At 37.3% G+C, this 18,514-nt stretch overlaps 1 protein-coding gene across 4 annotated transcripts; it reads right to left on the bottom strand.

Moving 5' to 3' along the window:
- Nucleotides 1–1,654: 1,654 nt before the first annotated feature.
- On the bottom strand, nucleotides 1,655–10,469 carry LOC306885241 (protein NLRC3-like). 4 transcript variants are annotated; one of them, XM_079441643.1, is made up of 13 exons: nucleotides 10,312–10,469; nucleotides 9,829–10,037; nucleotides 9,621–9,728; nucleotides 8,945–9,163; nucleotides 7,023–8,804; nucleotides 6,302–6,475; nucleotides 5,628–5,801; nucleotides 5,338–5,511; nucleotides 4,309–4,482; nucleotides 4,081–4,233; nucleotides 3,749–3,922; nucleotides 3,221–3,394; nucleotides 1,655–2,931 (listed from the first exon to the last, which is right to left on the bottom strand). In XM_079441643.1, the coding sequence occupies exons 2-13, from the start codon at nucleotides 9,873–9,875 to the stop codon at nucleotides 2,922–2,924; spliced, it is 3,363 nt and encodes a 1,120-aa protein (XP_079297769.1). In that variant the 5' UTR covers nucleotides 9,876–10,037; nucleotides 10,312–10,469; the 3' UTR covers nucleotides 1,655–2,921. The 4 variants fall into 4 exon arrangements, with proteins under 4 accessions (XP_079297769.1, XP_079297768.1, XP_079297771.1 ...); XM_079441642.1 differs by having other exon boundaries at nucleotides 2,546–2,921; XM_079441645.1 differs by lacking the exon at nucleotides 5,338–5,511 and having other exon boundaries at nucleotides 2,546–2,931; nucleotides 10,312–10,435.
- Nucleotides 10,470–18,514: the final 8,045 nt, after the last annotated feature.

The raw sequence follows: 18,514 nt of genomic DNA, 5'->3' as shown, positions 1-18,514 counted from the left end.
ACAGGTTTGACAAGCTCTTGTCACAGAAGGGGAATAACAACACTGCCTTCATATCGGTGCCAAACAGAAAGGAGCTACTGCACTTTCAGAGGGCTTTTAAAGGAACAGTACACACAAAAATGGAATTTTTTGCTGAAACTGTCCTCGCCCTCAGGGCATCACAAATATTTCTTCATCAGATTTGGAGAAATGTAGCATTACATCACTTGCTCAGCAATGGATGCTCTGCAGTGAATGGGTGCCGTCAGAATGAGAGTCCAAACAGCTGATAAAAACATCACAATAATCCACAAGTAATCCACACCACTCCAGACCATCAGTTAACATCTTGTGAAGTGAAAAGCTGCATTTTTGTAAGAAACAATTCCATCTCTGAGACGTTTTGAACATTTAACCATTGTTTGGCAGGGAACGACCAATAGGTGGAGACAAATAGTTCAAACTAGAGAAGGTTGTGATGCAAAATGTACAATGTATTTTATGATTTTTAGAAACAAAAACAACTATTTTATAAAAAAAAAAAGCAACAAATATTTTGTATTATAAAAATATAAAAGGTGAATGAAACACTTTTGCAAAAAAAGACTCAATCAAGAATATCCTCTGGTCTTTGTACTCTCCCATGTGTTGTACTTTGAGTACTTTGTTGAATTTATTCGATAGACTGCTGCAGGGATGATGTTATTTTGTAGGCCAGACAAGACATTCACATCACCACGGGTCCCTCAACAAAATGCCAATAGGATTTTTCCATTGCCTTTCTGATTATTGCAGAAAATAAGCTCTGGGACCAACAAAAATTTCATGATTCTTGCACATTTTGTTCACCGAGATAATATTCACAAATGAACACAGCTTGTTGGCAAATGTTGAAGCCTACATACAACTGCCTTAAAGGGATAGTTCACCCAAAAATTAATTACTCACCCTCATGTCTTTCCAAACCTGTAAGACATTCATCTTCAGAACACAAATTAAGATGTTTTTGATTAATTCTGAGAGCTCTCTGACCCTCTCATAGACAGCAAGGATCCTTACACGATCAAGGCTCAGAAACGCTAAAATAATTGTTAAAATAATCCATGTGACATCAGTGGTTCAACCATAATGTTATAAAGCTATGAGAATACTTTATGTGAGAAAGAAAACAAAAATAACGACTTTATGCAACAATTTGTCTCCTCTTCGTCACCCTATAGCGCCATTTTGGAGAGTATCACATACGTAAATGGCGTATGTATGTACACGGATACGCTGTTAACGTTGTTTACACTTTGATCTGAATGTAAACAATTAATCTGTGTACATACGTTGCATCAGGGCCAGCCCAAGCCTTTATGGGGCCCTAAGCAGAATTTTATTTGGAGGCCCCTCTGTGAGGCTAATATGACTGTTATTGTCAAAGCTTGATTATTCACACACTATAAATCTAATACACCCATTATCAGTTTTGTTTGTTGTAGCTGTGTTGCTTACATCATACTGTTTGCCTGGCATGTTTTTACTCCTTTGTGATTTTTAATTGTAATAGTGGCAAACTTACAAGAGTGGTCGAGTGTTAATTTGCATTTTAGCATTCAAAGTCTTAAAGTATTAAGTGGCATACTTAATGTGGTGTGCTGAATAGCTAAATAAACCAGCAGACAATGCATTTACAGAACAATGTTATTTTAACAACATAAATATTAATCGAAGTTGTACTTTTATTACAAGTCATACTTTTTTTTATAATAAGTATTAAACACAGCAGAGAGCATCTGTACATATAAAGCAACAACTCTTAATTTATATCTAGCTAATTGAGGCATAATAATAATGTTAAGCTGATATCAGTTTATGAAACAGAGGCTTATTTTTATTACAAAAAATATATACCCAGGAAAATTATTTTACGCAGACGATGTTTTGATGTTCAAACATGAACTTCCCTAAAATAAAATTTTAATTAACTAAACTTTTATGTTGTTTTTCTGATGTTGAAATTAAGTTATTTTGTAATTAGTTGTTAAAAGTACTTTCGGTATAGAACAATTTATTTTAATTTACAAATGTTAATTTAGATATAAAAAAAATGTATTGAAGAATTTCTGTCATTTACAAATTATTGTCATTTACAAACTTGGGGTGGTCTGGTCTGATCTGATCAGGGGTGCATTTCCCAAAAGCAACTATGGTCGTAAGTTCTGTCGTTACTAATAGAGTTCAATGGAAATAACGACCATGTTTAGCGAGTGACGGGTTTAAGAAAAGCACCCCTGATTTGTGCCACACCACCGCCATGTTGAATTTGTCCCCCCTCCACCCCCAAAACACGATTTTAACCCTTTGACGCACCGCGCTTTGGCTGGCGCTAAACCAGAGAAAGACGAGCTCAGAAAAATAAAATAAAAAGAAAGACGCGCTCTGTGCTTTTCATATTTCATAACTGTTCAGTGTTTTCAACCGAATAAAGTTTATTTTAGGTTTAATTAAAAAAGACATTTATGGCGTTAAATAGGCTACACGCTGATTTCTATGGAAAGCGGCAATAATAATCATTTCAATTAATGGTCAATGGTTTTATTCCTATTAAATACACATTGTGTAGTTTTTGGATGTACATGCTTTCTTTGATTGTTTAATCATTCAATGTAAACTTAAATCAATAAAAACAGAAAATCCTTCAACATATTCCACACAGTTTAAGATGAATTATATCTCTAAGGAAAAACTAACTCTTATTAAGGTGTTAGATAAAATTATGGTGTACAATTCATAAAATATTTTGCAGCATATTGATTCATGAAAAAAATAAAATCCCTGAAAAACAAAGATGAGTAATGGACGCACTAAGCATGAGCAGGTGGGTTATCATGTTCCAGTTACATTCAGATGTGCACAGAAGTATCAGTCACCGCTCTTCAGTTCTTGGAGGACAGCATCTAGTATAAACTAATGAACAATAAATTAGAGATACTTAAAGACAATTAAATAATTAGAATTACCCTTTGACTGATTAGAGAGATTTGAGCAAAAATTACTGGCACTTGAAAGTACACAAAGAACAGTAATGGTCGTTCTACTGGTAAATATTTTGTCAGGACACTAAACCTAGCTTACAAGTCCTTCATATTTAGTTTGTGCTAAACTACAGCTGAGATATTACAGTACTTGTGACTACTTTACAATGTAAGTATTGCATATATTAGTTACAGTTCGATTTGATGGTATAAATACTCACTCAAAATTCTCTAATTTGTTTTGTGGGTCATCGTTTAGGGCAGAGAGCAGCTTCACCGCAGAATAACCAAGTTTATTCCCGAATAGATAAAGATTTCTCAAATGTGAGGGGTTTGATGCCAGAGCTGAAGCCAGAGCTGCACAACCTTCATCAGTAATACCACAATCCCACAGCCTGCAGGAAGAACAGAGAAAAATTCCCTCCTGTTCAGTGGTTTTGATCTTAAATGCCATATTAATTTGTTTACCTTTTTAAAAAATAAATTATAGTTGCAATTCATAACAATTTAAATTGGTCAAATAATAGTAAAAACATGTGACCAGCTTTGATATTTTGTTAATTTCACGAGTTCACTAAAAGAATAAACCTGTGCGTTTTTAATGATTTTCACTGGTAAGGGGTGTTTTAGGCACAATTTAGGTATATCTTGTTTTCTCTGACTTGCATAAGATCAGCATAGAAAGCAACATTGTGTGAAAGACTCTTTTAGCCAGATTTGCTAGGTGTCAGTGAGAGGGGTAATCTTACTTTAACATCTCCAGTTTACAGTGAGGGTGCTCCAAAGCTGCAGAGAGCAACTTTACTCCTGAATCTCTGAGCTCATTCTTATCAAGATAAAGCTCTTTCAGAGCTGTTGAATTTGATTTCATGACTGAAGCCAGAGCAGCACAACCTTCATATGTGACACCACAATTCATCAGCCTGTAGACAGATGTGAAAAGTACTTTAGCACAAAGTTGATACTAAAACAAATGTAAAGATAATAGTCATTCTATAGTGTCATTGTCAATTCAGTGTATTTCTATTACTAACATATGCCTGAGTGGGGACAAAGAAAGGTTTGACTATCACATTCTTACTTTAGTATCTCAATATTACAGAAATGTCCAGCCAAAAACTGCTTCACACCCGAATCTCCTAGTTTATTCCCAGACAGATCCAGATCTATGAAGTATGAACAGGTTGATCTCAGAGCTGCACAACCTTCTTGAGTGATGCTACAATGCATCAGTCTACAGTGAAACAAAGAATATACAAATAACTTTCAGCTCATATTATTAGGAGAATCAGACAATTGTGAGTCTTACCTCAGTGTTTTAAGCTTGCAGTGAGGATTTGCAAGTCCACCAGAGAGTTTCTTCACTCCTGAGTCTCCAAGTTCATTCTCTGATAAATCCAGTTCTCTCAAGTGTGAGGGGTTTGATGTCAAAGCTGATGCCAGAGCAGCACAACCTTTATCTGTCACACCACATCTGATCATACTAATAAGAGAACAATGAAATTCTCTTCACTCTTTAAGCACAGGATATATAAGATAAGGAACATTTTATATACTGTTGAAAACATTATTAGTTCATAACATAATTACTACAAATAAGAATATCTGCTTGAAGATGTGATCATTTTTGAGGGATTCTTCATAAAAATAAAGCCATACTGCTTTGAAATAACATGTGTGGTTAGATGATGACAGAATTTACATTTTTGGGTAAACTTTCCTTTTAATTCCTAACCATTAAAATATATATTTCACAAGTTCGCCCTTACATATAATCAAATTGAGCAAATAGTAAGCATATTTGGCGTGCTGTCCTGAGGGAGGGCTCCAAGCTCTGCATATAGCCCGAACCCAGAGAAATCCCCCATCCCTAATATGGGATAAAAATAGTTTAAGAGTGAGGCGTTGGGTAAGGTGACCAGACGTGCCTCACTGTTGAACACAAGATCCAGGGGGCGAGGTTAGATCCAGATCCAACTCCTCCCACCTTACATATACCTAAATCTACCCATCTCCACCCCTGATCCCTAAATCCACCCATCCCCACCCCTAAACTTACCCATCTCCACCCCCTAGATGTGGATCCAACCCTGCCCTCTGGATCTTTGCTCTGCAATGAGGGGCTACTGACTTCCCCGGGACACATTCTGCCCAGGATTTCTAAATTGCCTAAAATAACCAGGTGGTGGCTGTTTGCGCTGCATTGATCAATCGTTGTACGACATCAAAATACCGCGAGAGCTATAGAGAGCAGAGCAGATGGCTTCTTACGGTTTCGAATCACTCTCGTGGCACTTTGATGTCATACAACGATCGATCGGAGCATAGATTATTTTACCTCAGTATCTCCAGTTTACAGCATGAATTCTTCAACACATCCGATAACAGATTAATTCCTTTGTCTCCAAGTTTATTTCTATCCAGATAAGCTTCTCTCAGGTAGAAAGGGTTATAATTCAAAGCTGAGGCCAGGGCAGTACAACCTTCATCAGTAAAGCCACAATTCCATAGCCTGATAAACAAAAGAATAGTCCAGTATTTTTCTGTACTTTTTACTCCACTCTGTCTTGCTGTACACACACACACACACACAAACACACACTTGTGTGTATACATACATGATCTTACTTAAGTATCTCCAGTTTACAGTATGAATTCTGCAATCCAGCAGCAAGCTGCTTTACTCCTGTGTCCTGCAGGTTATTGCAATTCAGGCTGAGCTCTTTCAAGCTCAAGACTTTTGTTTTAAGTGCTACAGCCATAACAGAACAACTTTTGTCTGTCAGTTTACAGTTTGCAAGCCTGTAGGTGAAACAAATGATATACAGTACTGATGAGCACTTCATCACATAATAAATGATACCAACAATAAAACGACAAATAGTGTAAACATACAAAATAAACAGGTTACACTTTATTTCAATAGTCCACTTTAGACACTCTACTAACTATAAGTAACTTTGTAACTACATGTCAACTAATTCTCAGTAGGGTAGGTTTAGGGTTAATAGAATAAGTTGACATATACTTGCAAAGATTCTCATAGTCAGTATGTTGTATGTTGTGGACCCATCAAAATAAAGTGTTAGAAGATATTAAGCAGACAGTCTACTAATACTCTAATGACTGCTAGTTGACATGTAGTTGCAAAGTTACTTACTGTTAGTAGAATCTCTAAAGTGGACTATCAAAATAAATTATTACCAAATAAATAAATTAAATTTTTCAGTTCCATTACAAATGACTGCTTGTGAGGGTGTCCTTGTCTCATGTTCAGGGATTGCAACCTTGCATATACTTACCTCAATACCTCTAGTTTACAATGCGGACTCTCCAGGCCAGAAAAGAAATCCATTGCTCCTTCATCCTTCAGTCCATTTCCATTTAAGTTCAGCTCCCTAAGGCAGGAGTTCTTTGAACTGACAGCTGAGGCCAAAGCTGTACAACACTTCTCTGAGAGTATACAATAATGAAGACTGTACAAGAAAAAAGTTGATGAAATTACAGTAAATGGGATTAAAGTAAATCTTTAGATACAGTGTAGAGTATATTCAAACCTGCATTTGACTAAACATAGGCATTAGACTTTGCACTTTCAAGAAAAAAGTAGTTTGGTTTGTGGACTATAAATTACTTTCACAAGTTTGACATTTCAGTTTTATTTGGAGCAGTGGTGGTTTAGACTATCTTGCAGATCATGAACCAAGTTTCACTCTTACAAGGATTAGTACAGGTAAATCATACATACATAGAATTGCAACATTTACAACAAACACGCAGGAGATTCAAAAATTTTGCTCTATAAGTTAAAAAATAAACTAACAGAAATTTAACAATCTAAAATGTCAAAATTGAGACTTTCGAAACAGAGGGTTTGTTGCATTAATGTGTTTTAAAAAAATAAGCGATTAACCTTCACCAGTGATAATTTTTGCTGTCCATGCTGGTGAAGGAACATGTAATGTTCTACTCTTGTTATTGACTAAAAAGTCTGTTGTCAAACCAATACGAAGTGGTACTTACTGGGCTGTTTTAGAAGCTTCAATAACAGGCAGCAGCCTCACAACAACTTCATCAATGTCACTGCACATTCTGGCATACTTGCTCATGTGAAACACATCCAGCTCTTCTGAGGTCAGCAATACAAAGGCAACAGCTGACCACTGCGAGGGTGAAAGTCTTGTTCCTCTTATTGTTCCAGAATTAAGAAAATTCTGAACTTCCTTGATAAGAGAATGTTCACCCAGTTCATTCAGACAGTGGAACAGGTTGATGGACCTCTCTGGAGAGGGATTCCCCATTATCTTGTATTTGATGTACTTAATGGTTTCTTCTGTGCATTGGGAGCTACTTCCTGGTTGTTTAAGAAGGCCTTTTAAGAGAGGCTGATTGGACTCCAATGAGAGGCCCAGAAAAAAACGAAGGAATACATCCAGATGCCCATTTGCACAGGCCAGTGCTTTATCAACAGCAATTTTAAGCAGGTCAGATAGAAAGATTCCTGGATTTGAGAACATAGATGGTGTGATATTGAACACATTTATTTTATTGTTGATAAAGGAGAGGTACACATACAGGGCTGCAAGATGTTCCTGCATAGTCAGATGAACAAAACAGTATACTTTCCTCTGACAGAGTACAAACTCCTCTCTGAAGACCTGAGTGCACAATCCGGAGTACACTGATGCTTCTGTCACATCAATGCCGCACTCTCTCAGATCTTCTTCATAAAAGATCAGATTTCCTTCCATAAGCTGCTGAAAAGCCAGTTTGCCCAGTTTGTGGATCATGTCTTCATAATTCACTTTCATCTCGTAGTCTTTCTCATTGTTGATTTTGGTCTGAATGATCAAGAAGTGTGTGTACATTTGAGTGAGAGTCTTGGGAATCTCTCCACTGTCTGCTTGACTCAACATCTTCTCTAGAACAGCGGCTGAGATCCAGCAGAACACTGGGATGTGGCACATGATGTAGAGGCTCCTTGATGACTTCAGGTGTGAGATGATTCTGTCGGCCAGGGTCTGGTCACTGATTTTCTTCCTGAAGTATTCCTCCTTCTGAGGGTCATTGAAGCCTCGCACCTCTGTCAGTCGATGGACAAACTCAGAGGGAATGAGATCAGCTGCTGCTGGTCTGGAGGTGATCCAGATGTGGGCAGAAGGAAGCAGATTCCCCGCAATGAGGTTTGTCAGCAGCATGTCTACTGAGGCTGATTCAGCAATATCACACAACCTCACATTGTTCTGAAAATCCAGAGACAGACGGCACTCATCCAAACCATCCAAAATAATGTAAACTTTATATTTATCACTGTTTATTTCCAATTCCTTTGATCCCATGAAAAATGTATTAAGAAGTCCCAGCAAACTGAGACTTTGATTCCTCATAAAATTAAGCTCTCTAAAAGGAAGTGAAAATATGAGGTGGACATCTTGATTTGCTTTCCCTTCAGCCCAGTCCAGAATGAACTTCTGCACAGAGACTGTTTTTCCAATTCCAGCGACTCCTTTAGTCAGCACAGTTCTGATGGGTTTGTCTTGTCCGGGTAATGGTTTGAAGATGTCATTCAGATTAACTGGTGTATCTTCTGTTCTTGCTCTCCTAAATGTTTCAATCTGTCTGATCTCATTTTTATTACTGACTTCTCCACCTCCATCCTCTGTGATGTAGACTTTTGTGTAGATGTCATTGAGGACTGTTAAGGTTCCCTGATTTGCTATTCCTTCATGTAAACACTGAAATTTTTCTTGCATGTTTGATTTGAATTTCTCAAAAACAGCTGAATCGCCATGTTCATATTCAAAGCTGATGAAAGAACAGTAATAATTTGTTCATAATTAGTTACAATTCTTTTCATTTATTGTGTTATTCGCTATGCATTGTCACAAGCTTGGAGCTGGTGGAAGTTGTTAAATACACTTATTACTGAAACAGAAATTACAGACCTTTGTACCATGTCTCCCTCTTTCTCAGTGTTAGATGTATCTCTAGACCAGTTATTTCTGATGGACAGCATGCTGGTTATAAAAGAGTTTGAGCTCTCTCCAGGTGATACTGTGTCATCTTTTAAGTTGGGTGGATCAACAATAGACTTGTTGCTTCTCATAGACAGGTAGCTGGGTGCTGTAGAGACTGATCTTGATCTTATGGTGTTTAGGCTGTCACTATTACATATCCGAAATACGAAAGCAGTTATACAAGCACAAATGATTATTGAAAAATTACTAGTGAACAGAAGAACTAATAATGACAATCATTAATCACACATTTCATTGGTAACACTTTACAGAATAAGGTTAATTAGTTAACAGCATTAGTAAACATGAACTAAGAATGAACAATACTTCTACAGCATTTATTAATCTTTGTTAATTTCAGCATTTACTAATGCATTATTAAAATCACAAGTTGTGTTTATGCACTGCAAACTAATATGAACAACTATATTTTCATTAACTAACATTAACAAAGATTAATAAATAGTGTAATGAATGCATTGTTCATTGTTTGTTCCTGTTAGTTAATAAATTAACTAATGTTAACAAATGACACCTTATTGTAAAGTGTTAACATTTAATTTGTACGATGCTGGTTTGATTGCTGGATTGATGCACATCTTACCTGCTTTCAGGTGACATTCTGCCATCTTTTAAATTTGGTGGATCAACAATAGATTTGTTGCTTTTCATGGACAAGAAGGTGGACTCTGATCTTGATCGCTTTCTTGATCTTAATACATTAATTAACAGTATAAATTTGATGCTGTGTAGCTTTTTTTATGTGTTTGTATGTCAGTGTGATGTTCAATTTGCTGCCATCAGTAACATACCTTCTTGGAGAAAACTCTCTATCTTTTAACCCTTCTGCTTTGTCCATTGGTCACTTGATCTTCAATAATTTCCTCTTAATGATTAACACACAACTGTCCAAAATATTATATTTTTTGTTTGTTGTTGTTATTCATCTATATTCCAAAGTATATGTTATAGAAATATTTAAACATGGCTCCTCTGTTTTGTTTCTTCTCAGTGGATTCAACTGCGAACAGAAAATTCAGTTTTCACTTTCAGTTTTACAAACTGATAAATAATGACTATTACATTCTATTTACGATGTATCGTCTGATCATAACAACAAATGTTGCAGTGTTACTATATGCCCATTCCCAGTGAAACAGGTAAAACATAGCAAAGACCGTTACTTCCAGATCAGTTTTGGTACAAAATACCGGGTATTTATAAACAGGAAAAGTAGCACATACTTGTCCTCAGTCTTATGGCAAGCACTTATAATTTTTACTGTCTGCACTTACGATTTTGTAGAACTATTTGCATGTTCCAAATTCGATCCAGCATGCAACAAAACAGGCCATAAAGTTATCGCTGTTCTTGACAGAATCTTCACTTTTGATTTCCTCTGTACTACCAAAGTAGTACAAAGGAGGCGTTGCAAATATGGCGGCCGAGTAACGGACTTTCCTTGAAAGGGACTTGTTATATATGAGAGAGAGAGAGAGAGAGAGAGAGAGAGCGCGCGCAACCGATCACGAAGAGATGAATAGTCGCTGACAAGAGGCAGACATTGCAGCAGTTACTGCGTCACCAGATGGCGGTAACCCCTTTCTTTCACAACTTTGTAATTTATTATGAAAAAAGAGGTTGAGAGGTTTGATCAAATGGCAACCTCCAGCTCCCTCTCTTGAAACCAACACGGATGTGACTAAAACTGCAATTCATCGACTGGCCGCTAGAGGCTGGCTTCAAGAGGGAGTCCCATAGACTCCCCATGTTAAAATGCCCAACTTTACAGCAGAAAAAAATGTTTGCAGCCTGGTTCAAAAAATGATTTTGGTCTATACCTGTGGTTCCAACCTTTTTTTCATGCCCCCCCCCCCCCCCCCCCCTTTACGTACACATACATTATATTTATACACGCCCATATATATATAAATATATATATTTATATATATATAATATTATTTTTTTGTCTCTTAGAAATGCACATTTGACATTGAGTTGACAGTAGTAGTTTGAGTTAGGATGCAGATGTAGATTTATGTTCATTATCAAAATTAGTAACATCTGATTCAGTAACATTTTTACAGATTCAAGATTCAAAATCTGTAAAAATTGCAACAACCTCCTTTTTTATTTTGTTAAATTTCATTTTTCTGACTGTTTGAGTTTTATTAATTCCATTACATTACTCCTTTAATACATTTAATACATGTACATTAATATAATTCATTTGATATAAATACCCCACATTTCTGCCACAATACCATGGTGCAGTTAGTGTTACTACAGTAAATCCATGGTAAACGATGGCGATTTGTAGATTGAAAAGCCTTCTGACTGTATCGTTGCACACAGTGTTTTTCTGCTGTTTGTCAGCGCTGTTTTATCTGGATTTAAACTAGTTTATATCAGTTGACTGATATCGACTTATACTAGTTTATACCAGTCATTTGTGTTCTTCGCTGAATTCCAGCGCATCTCACTGGATCTCACAGCGCTGTTTAGTGGTTGTGTGATCGGCGAGTAAACACATCTGCTCTAGTCAGCTCGCTCTGCGCTGCGCCGCTGTTTGAACCGAGCGGATATGGTCCGTGTAGTGCGGTTCAAATGAGTAGCGCTGTTTTGTTCCGCTTTTGCCGCATAAACATTAAATTGAGTATTTATTGAGCTTATTTTATCGAGGATATAATTATAGTTTTATCGCCCAGCCCTACCTCAAAGTCAAAGTATATCTGCTCCCATGCCCCCGCTGTGAACTCTGTCTATACTATAGGTTATTAAAAAAAAAAGTAAAGTAACTCAGACTGCAAGTATTAATTACCTATATGCAGCCTATATGCCGCATATACTACAATGACAACTGTGAAGGGGGTGATTTTTTTTTTTATAACTCATCCTTTTAAATTATATTAAGCCTTAAAGTTCTGCATAATTAAGGGCGTGGCCACTTGAGTGACAGATGGATTGACGCTCTGCTCCAGAGTGTGAAACTTAGAAAACTGGCTTTAAAAAATTTTATTTGTACAGAAAAAAATAATTATACGTAGGACACTGGAAATCTGGCAATTAGATGTTTTAATGAAAATTATCTCAAACTTGATTTTCACCTCTAGATTAATACCGTACTCTGCTTTTGCACTGTCTGCAAAAAGTGAGATGTCATGCCATGCAAAAGGCACTAACTTCCACATTATATAGGGTGCTGATCAACATTTACACAATCATTATAGTAACATCTGTGTAAAATCGAGTGATCATTGGCTAGGCTATAACATCTAGTAAAGTGATTCAATGTTTTTTTTCTGACTGTAACAACCTGACAAAAAGTCAAACGTGAGTGGATACCGTTTTATAACCAATTTATTTGCAATGTTCGCTAACATTAAAGGTTACAGGACATGCTTAGCCAATTGTTTTTACATCGAACTGAATTAAAATAACCTATAAGAACAACTAGTGGATTGATGTGAACGCCAGCAAGCCGGGATAATGCTCCGAATGATTGTGAATTAAACATCTCCGATGACGTTCATTGCAATGGATTGTATTGACTTACAATAATAAGAAGGAAAAGGATTTAATTGCGAACAGTTATTGATTTTATGCGTGATACGCTGTCACGTATGGTGGCCAAGAGAGCTCAACGCGCTGCAAATAGAAAAAAACACCTGCAAATTAAGAAAACAACTTCATCAATTTGATAACACATGCGCTGCAAATGCTCACAACACTTTATTTGGTTGTGTTGTGAGCATTTGCAGTGTGTTTCTTTATTTGTTTGCATTGTGAGCATTTGAACCACCTGCTGTCAAATTGATGAAGATGTTTTCTTGATTTGCTGGTGCTTTTTCTATTTGCATGTGTTTTCTGAAGTTGCAGCGCGTTGAGCTCTCTCGGCCACCGTAGTCACGGCATTTGAGTCCTCATGTACAGAAGTGTGCAGCCCCAAACTGACAGCTGGCACTGAGTGAATAATCTGCATTATAAAAAGAAAAAAACAAACCTTTAAAGATTATTTACTATTATTTATTGTTGCCAAGTTATCTAGTCGTTGCTTGCTTACAGTGCTTTGTTATATGGAGCAGTTTGTTACATCGCAATCTAATTTATTTGTCTACTGAAACGGTCGACAGATGTATAAAAGTACACAAGTCACACCGTAAATTAAATGCGGTAGACTTTAATGGACAGTAAAACAAAGGCAGAATACCGTATAACACGCAACCGGAACACGCAAGTAGATTAAAAGTACCTGAATTATCAGGAGAAACAAAAACACAAGCAAACTTCAGTGTCTTTCCGCAGGCACAGCTTGGTAGCGTCTGAAGTAAACACAACCCGCATCACCATGGTAACCCACAGTGCGTGCTTTCTCTGGTGGCTAAAACTGTATTGATTCAAACTCAGTCTTAAGTGGTGATAATTGATAGATGACTATGTGCACAATAAACTCTTCACATAAATAAATAAATACATTAATAAATAAATTAATTTTTATAACAAAACATTCCAATTGTGAATACACAATGGTGTATCACACACTCCCCAACAAAGAAAAGATGGCTCCCGCCAACATATTCTTTCATCATAACACCTCTTTTATCTTTACTTTTCTAGTACCCGATTGTCGTAGGAGGTACCCAAAATGGAAATGTTACTTGTGGTGTAAGGATAGAATAAGGTGTACTAACGTAAGGTGTAATGTGGTAAGATGATAACCCCCAATATGGTGTCTGATTTATCTCGTAAGTCTCTAAACTGTTTACTGTCGGATATGACTGAATTGCTGGCTGACCTAGTGTTTCATAAGTTAACCTAGGTTTGGGTCTTCTGTCACGTGTGGATCTTCGGCTTGTTTGGTCAATTTCATCTGAACTCAAGGTAGGTATTTTGAGAACTTCTTGCTTAGGTATATCACCTTCATCTATCTGACTACATTCTCCCTCAACCTGTTCCTCATCTTCTTCAGATCGTGCCCATGTCACTTGTCTTTCACAGGTAAGTCTCTTATTTCTGTAGGTTGTTCTCGCAAATCTCTGTCTGTTTTATTGGTCTTTCTCTTTCAGGTTGTTCACAGGATCGTCGTTGCAGAGTATCACAGGTACGTTTCTTGTTTCCTATAGGTTGTGCTCTCAGGGTCTCTGTCCACTGTCTTTGTCTTTGGTTGTTCTCTTGGGTGTCTTGTACCCTTAGCCAATAGTAATTCTCGTCATCCTGCTTCTCATCACTATCAGAGTCACAGTTTCGACAAGAATCTGGAGATGCACAAAGAGGCATTATAGAGTCTCAGACACGACTGGAGGCCTCAATGACAGAAATAAAGCAACAAATCAGCCAGTTGGAGGAGAGGATGACCACAGTCGAAAGCCGAGTGAGTAACACAGAAGACAGAGGAACACGGCAAGAAAGAGCGCTAGCCTATTTGCTGAGCAGAGATGCTAAGCTAGCGGCAAGACAGGATGACCTGGAAAATAGGCTTCGTAGAAACAACATCAGAGTATTCGGGATACCAGAAAACGCAGAGGGCAAAGCAATGATACCGTTTATCACAGGCTTTTTTAAAACGGCACTAAAGCTACAAGAGGATATGATCATCTCTCTGGAGAGAGCCCACCGAGCTACGACACCGAAACCGAAGCCATCGGCGCCGCCGAGATCGATAATAGTTCGCTTTCTGGACTATAATGTGAAACAAGTGGTGCTACAGCAGGCGTGGAAACAAAGAGACATTGAGTTTCAAGGGAAAAAAGTATATTTCGACCAAGATTATTCCCCAGAAGTTGTAAGAAAAAGAAAGCAAGTGCGTGAAGTGATAAAAAAACTCAGAGAGCGTAACATCAAAGCGCAAGCACCGTACCCAGCTCAACTAAAGGTTTTCCTGGACACAGGTGTTGAGACCTTCCCTTCACTCGGGGAAGCGCAATCAACGCTGAGAGAACTAGGACTAACGGTGGAAGTGGATGATCGGGACGAATTGGAGAGAGAATTGCTTCGTGACAGATGGTCAACACAAGGTAATCAGAGGAAGCTCGGACTGTCATTGTCCCCGGGAGAGATCAGAGACATTATGAAGAGTGTGGACCAGCACTAAAAGGATGGGACATGAGTATAAAGGTCGGATTTAATAACCTCCCACTTTTTGTTTGGTAACTTGACTGATTTTTGACAAGTGGAGTAAATGTTAATCAAAATGCAGAAACTACAGGCTGAATAACGTGTACTAAAAAAAAAAAAAAAAAAAAAATTGGGGCATGGGAATGCAGAGAAGCATTTAATCTTCTCTTTTATTAAGTTAGACTGGGCGTATAATGCAGCAGAGATTCGGCCACACTTTCAGGTGGACTGCTGCTCACACAGTTTGTGTGCTCTATCCAGGGAGCTATGTCTCCCTGCCCATTTTACAGCGGGAGTGGGTTCTACATAAAGTATGGATCACCTATCGGTGCTTAAGGGACGACCCACTGTATTGTTGGAAGTTCAGTGCAAACACTGTTTGGTTCAGGAATGTTTTTTGTTCTTTGTTTATCGGCAAACTTGTTCACTTTGTTAGTTGCAAAAGGTACAAAGGTTGGAAAGAGGAGGGAAAAGGATCTTAAATATAATACAGTATGAATAATTTGAAAATTGTTAGTTACAATATAAATGGCTTGAATCACCCCATAAAGAGGAAAAAAATATTGGCACAGTTAAAACGGTTGAATTGCTCTTTGGGGTTTCTGCAGGAGACACACCTCAATCAACTAGAACATGCCAAGTTGAAACGGGAGTGGGTGGGACAGGTGTTTTGTGCTTCTTATGAAAATTATAAAAAGAGAGGAGTAGCTATACTCTGTCATAAATCATTGTGTTTGGTCCCAGAAAAAGTACTGGAGGACAAAAAAGGTCGATGGGTGATGGTGATAGGTTCCATAGGAGAGGTCACGGTTACACTTATGAATATTTATGCACCTAATGAAGTGGATCCAGGTTTTTTCAAAGTGGTAGCTCAACTTTTGGCAGCAAATTCAAAAGGCATAATTATATTGGGAGGGGATTTTAATTGTGTAATAAATCGTTACACAGATAAATTCCCAGTGGATCAAAAGCATCAAACCTTAAAATCTAAGGTACTGTGTAGCTTCCTGGAGGAGTTTGGCCTTATTGATATATGGCGCTTTAAAAATCCAAAAGAAAGAGATTATACTCATTTTTCGAAAGCCCACAAGAGCCACTCGAGAATAGATTTTTTCTGTATACCTAAACAAGAAGCCCACAGAGTGGTAGAATGTCATATTGAGCCTCAAACTCTTTCAGATCATGGTGCGGTTGTAATGTCTATAAACGTAGACCAAAATAAACCCTTTGAATTGTGGAGATTGAATGTATCGCTTTTAAATAATTCTGAGCCTGTTTGAAGTATAAAGGACGAGCTGAAGGATTATTTAGAGTTAAATGATATAGATGAAATTTCCCCTTCTACATTATGGGACACTGCAAAGGCGGTGTTAAGGGGCAAAATCATAGCACTGTCCTCCAAAATAAAAAAAGAACGAGAGAAAAAACAAAAAAATTTAGAAGATCGGATTAGGAAGTTAGATACAGACCATAAAAAGACAAATGATAATAAAGTGTTGATACAGCTGAATAAAAGTAAAAATGAGTTAAATGATTTACTAACATACAAAGCTGAAGGTGCATTACGATTTAGTAATCAAAAATATTATGAACAAGGCAACAAAGCCAGTAGATTATTAGCTTTCCAATTAAAAAAATCACAAGCCAGTCGAATAGTTCAAAACATTATGTGTCCCTATTCTAAGAATGTGGTGTCCCATCCTAAAGAAATAGCCAATGCTTTTTCTAAATACTATGAACAATTATATGACTCCCCAGCCGTGCCTAATAAATCAGAAAGAATAAAAAAGTTCCTTCAACAAGTTAATCTTTCCAAATTGGAGGAAAATTATGCTAAAGTATTAGTGGAGCCTATAACTCAGGACGAAATAAAATATATTATTAAAAAACTTAAAAATAATAAATCACCCGGTGTGGATGGGTTCCCTGGAGAATTCTATAAATGTTTTCAAGCAGAAATCATTCCTCTTTTGGAAAGAGTGTTTAATCATACTTTAATAGAGAGAGACCCTCCAAAAACATGGGCTGAGGCAATTATCTCTGTGATATATAAAGAGGGGAAAGATCCCACGCAGTGTGCCTCTTATAGGCCAATAAGTTTATTGTGCAACGACGTTAAGATATTAAGTGCAATATTGGCAAGACGGCTTCAGGTGGTTATTAATAAATTAATTAGTGCGGATCAAACTGGATTTATTCCTGGACGTCATGGAATAAATAACATAAGGCGTACTCTAAACATAATGACATTAGCTCAAACAAAGTCCCACCCATCAATGCTCCTTAGCCTTGATGCTGAGAAGACATTTGATCGGGTGGACTGGGTGTTTTTGCAGCATGTCCTGAAGGAGATGGGTTTTGATAAAAAATGTATTGATTGGTTTGAAATACTGTATACTAACCCCACCTCTAGCGTACGTGTTAATGGTCATATCTCGGACAGATTTCAGTTAAAAAGAGGAACTCGCCAGGGTTGTCCATGGTCACCTCTTTTATTCGCAATTAGTATTGAACCGTTAGCTGAGCTAATTCGGAGTAATCCGTTGATCTTGGGTATTTCAGATAAAGTGAAAACACACAAGCTATCGCTATATGCGGACGATGTTATATTATACATTAGGGAACCTAAATCCTCTATACCGGAGCTCTTAAAATGTCTAAAAAATTTCAGTGAAGTCTCTGGGTATAAAGTTAACGAATCAAAGTCAGAAGCCATGATGATGAAAGGAAACTGGCCAGCTGAATTAAACGAGATGGTCAAATTTAATTGGCCAACCCAGGGATTTCGATACCTGGGCATCATAATTACTCTGGACACCTCTCAGTTGTATAAGGCTAATTATGGAAAACTGGTTGATCAGATTCAATTAGATTTGGAAAAATGGGAAATTCTGCCACTCTCCTTTTTTGGGAGGATTGAAACAGTCAGAATGAATATTCTTCCCAGATTGTTATATTTATTTCTGTCTCTCCCTATTTGGATTCCAACGGCCACTTTCAAAAAAATACAAAGGATGATATCAGCTTTTATTTGGCAACGGAAAAAGCCCAGAATAAAATTCTCACAGTTGACTAGCGGTAAAGCACATGGAGGTCTTAACCTCCCAAATTTGAAATTGTATTACTGGGCAGCACAATTAAATAGGGCAGTTGAGTGGTTAAGAAATAATAAAGAAATAACATGGTTGTCATTGGAGCAAAGTTCATGCAATGGGGTGTCGCTTCAGGCATTGTTATTTTGTTCTAAACAAACTTGGAATAAGCAGAAAATTTGTAATATCTGGATGAGGTGCACCCATAGGGTAATGCGTGGGATAAGAAAAAAGATAAACGCCCCCCAATCTATTTCCAGAGCAATGAAGATTACAGAAATATAAGACTTTT

The sequence above is a fragment of the Barbus barbus genome (genome assembly GCF_936440315.1).
Source record: "Barbus barbus genome assembly, chromosome: 19".
NCBI classification, from domain to species: domain Eukaryota; kingdom Metazoa; phylum Chordata; class Actinopteri; order Cypriniformes; family Cyprinidae; genus Barbus; species Barbus barbus.
Note: the sequence above shows the minus strand (reverse complement) of the source record. Positions and strands in the feature narration are given on the sequence as shown.